The 672-nt window shown below is 39.0% G+C and overlaps 1 protein-coding gene across 1 annotated transcript in view; it reads left to right on the top strand.

The window, feature by feature from the left end:
• Positions 1-672, top strand: part of Cep295 (centrosomal protein 295) — a 41,734-nt gene that overhangs the window by 35,632 nt on the left and 5,430 nt on the right. Inside the window, exon 19 of the mRNA XM_026779556.1 lies at positions 534-547. Within this exon, the coding sequence (XP_026635357.1) occupies positions 534-547 (14 nt within the window). The remainder of the gene's footprint in view (positions 1-533; positions 548-672) is intronic.

The following is a 672-nucleotide window of genomic DNA, read 5'->3' as shown; positions in this document are numbered from 1 at the left end:
CCAGGCTGGTCTCGAACTCACAGAGATCCGCCTGCCTCTGCCTCCCGAGTGCTGGGATTAAAGGCGTGCGCCACCACCGCCCGGCTTCTTGCTTTTGAATTTATGGATACATATAGACATGAAGCTATAGATAAGAAGCTATGATATTGCTTGCTGGCCTAAAAAAAGATCCAATACCATTTTAATAGTTGTAACATTTTTTTTAGTAGTTATTTTTCTGCAATTTCTTCCTATTTTAGCTTCATTTAAACACAAATAGTTGATATGTGAATTGTAGCTTCTGGAGGGTTTCTGAGAGAGGAACTGACTCCAGCATCTGCATTTTGTGTTACAGTGAAACTACAGTATAGGACATTGTCATTTTTGACATTTTGATATACTTTTTCCTTTGACTTTCTCAACTCTTAATATTTAAATATTTTAAGAGTTTTACCTCTAGACTAGCAGTGACTAATTTTTTTAAAGTATTTTTTTTTAAAGTAATGACTAATGAGTATTATAGACAATAAATAAATTGGTTGTTTTTCCCCCAGTGGCCAGAGATAAGGCAACAATTTAAGAAGAAAAATGTAGCCGGGCAGTGGTGGCGCACGCCTTTAATCCCAGCACTCGGGAGGCAGAGGCAGGCGGATCTCTGAGTTCGAGACCAGCCTGGTCTACAGAGCTAGTTCC

This window comes from Microtus ochrogaster, chromosome 5 (assembly GCF_000317375.1).
Source record: "Microtus ochrogaster isolate Prairie Vole_2 chromosome 5, MicOch1.0, whole genome shotgun sequence".
In the NCBI taxonomy this organism is placed as follows: Eukaryota; Metazoa; Chordata; class Mammalia; order Rodentia; family Cricetidae; genus Microtus; species Microtus ochrogaster.
The sequence above is the reverse complement of the archived record's forward strand: the minus strand, read 5'-3'. Positions and strand labels throughout refer to the sequence as shown.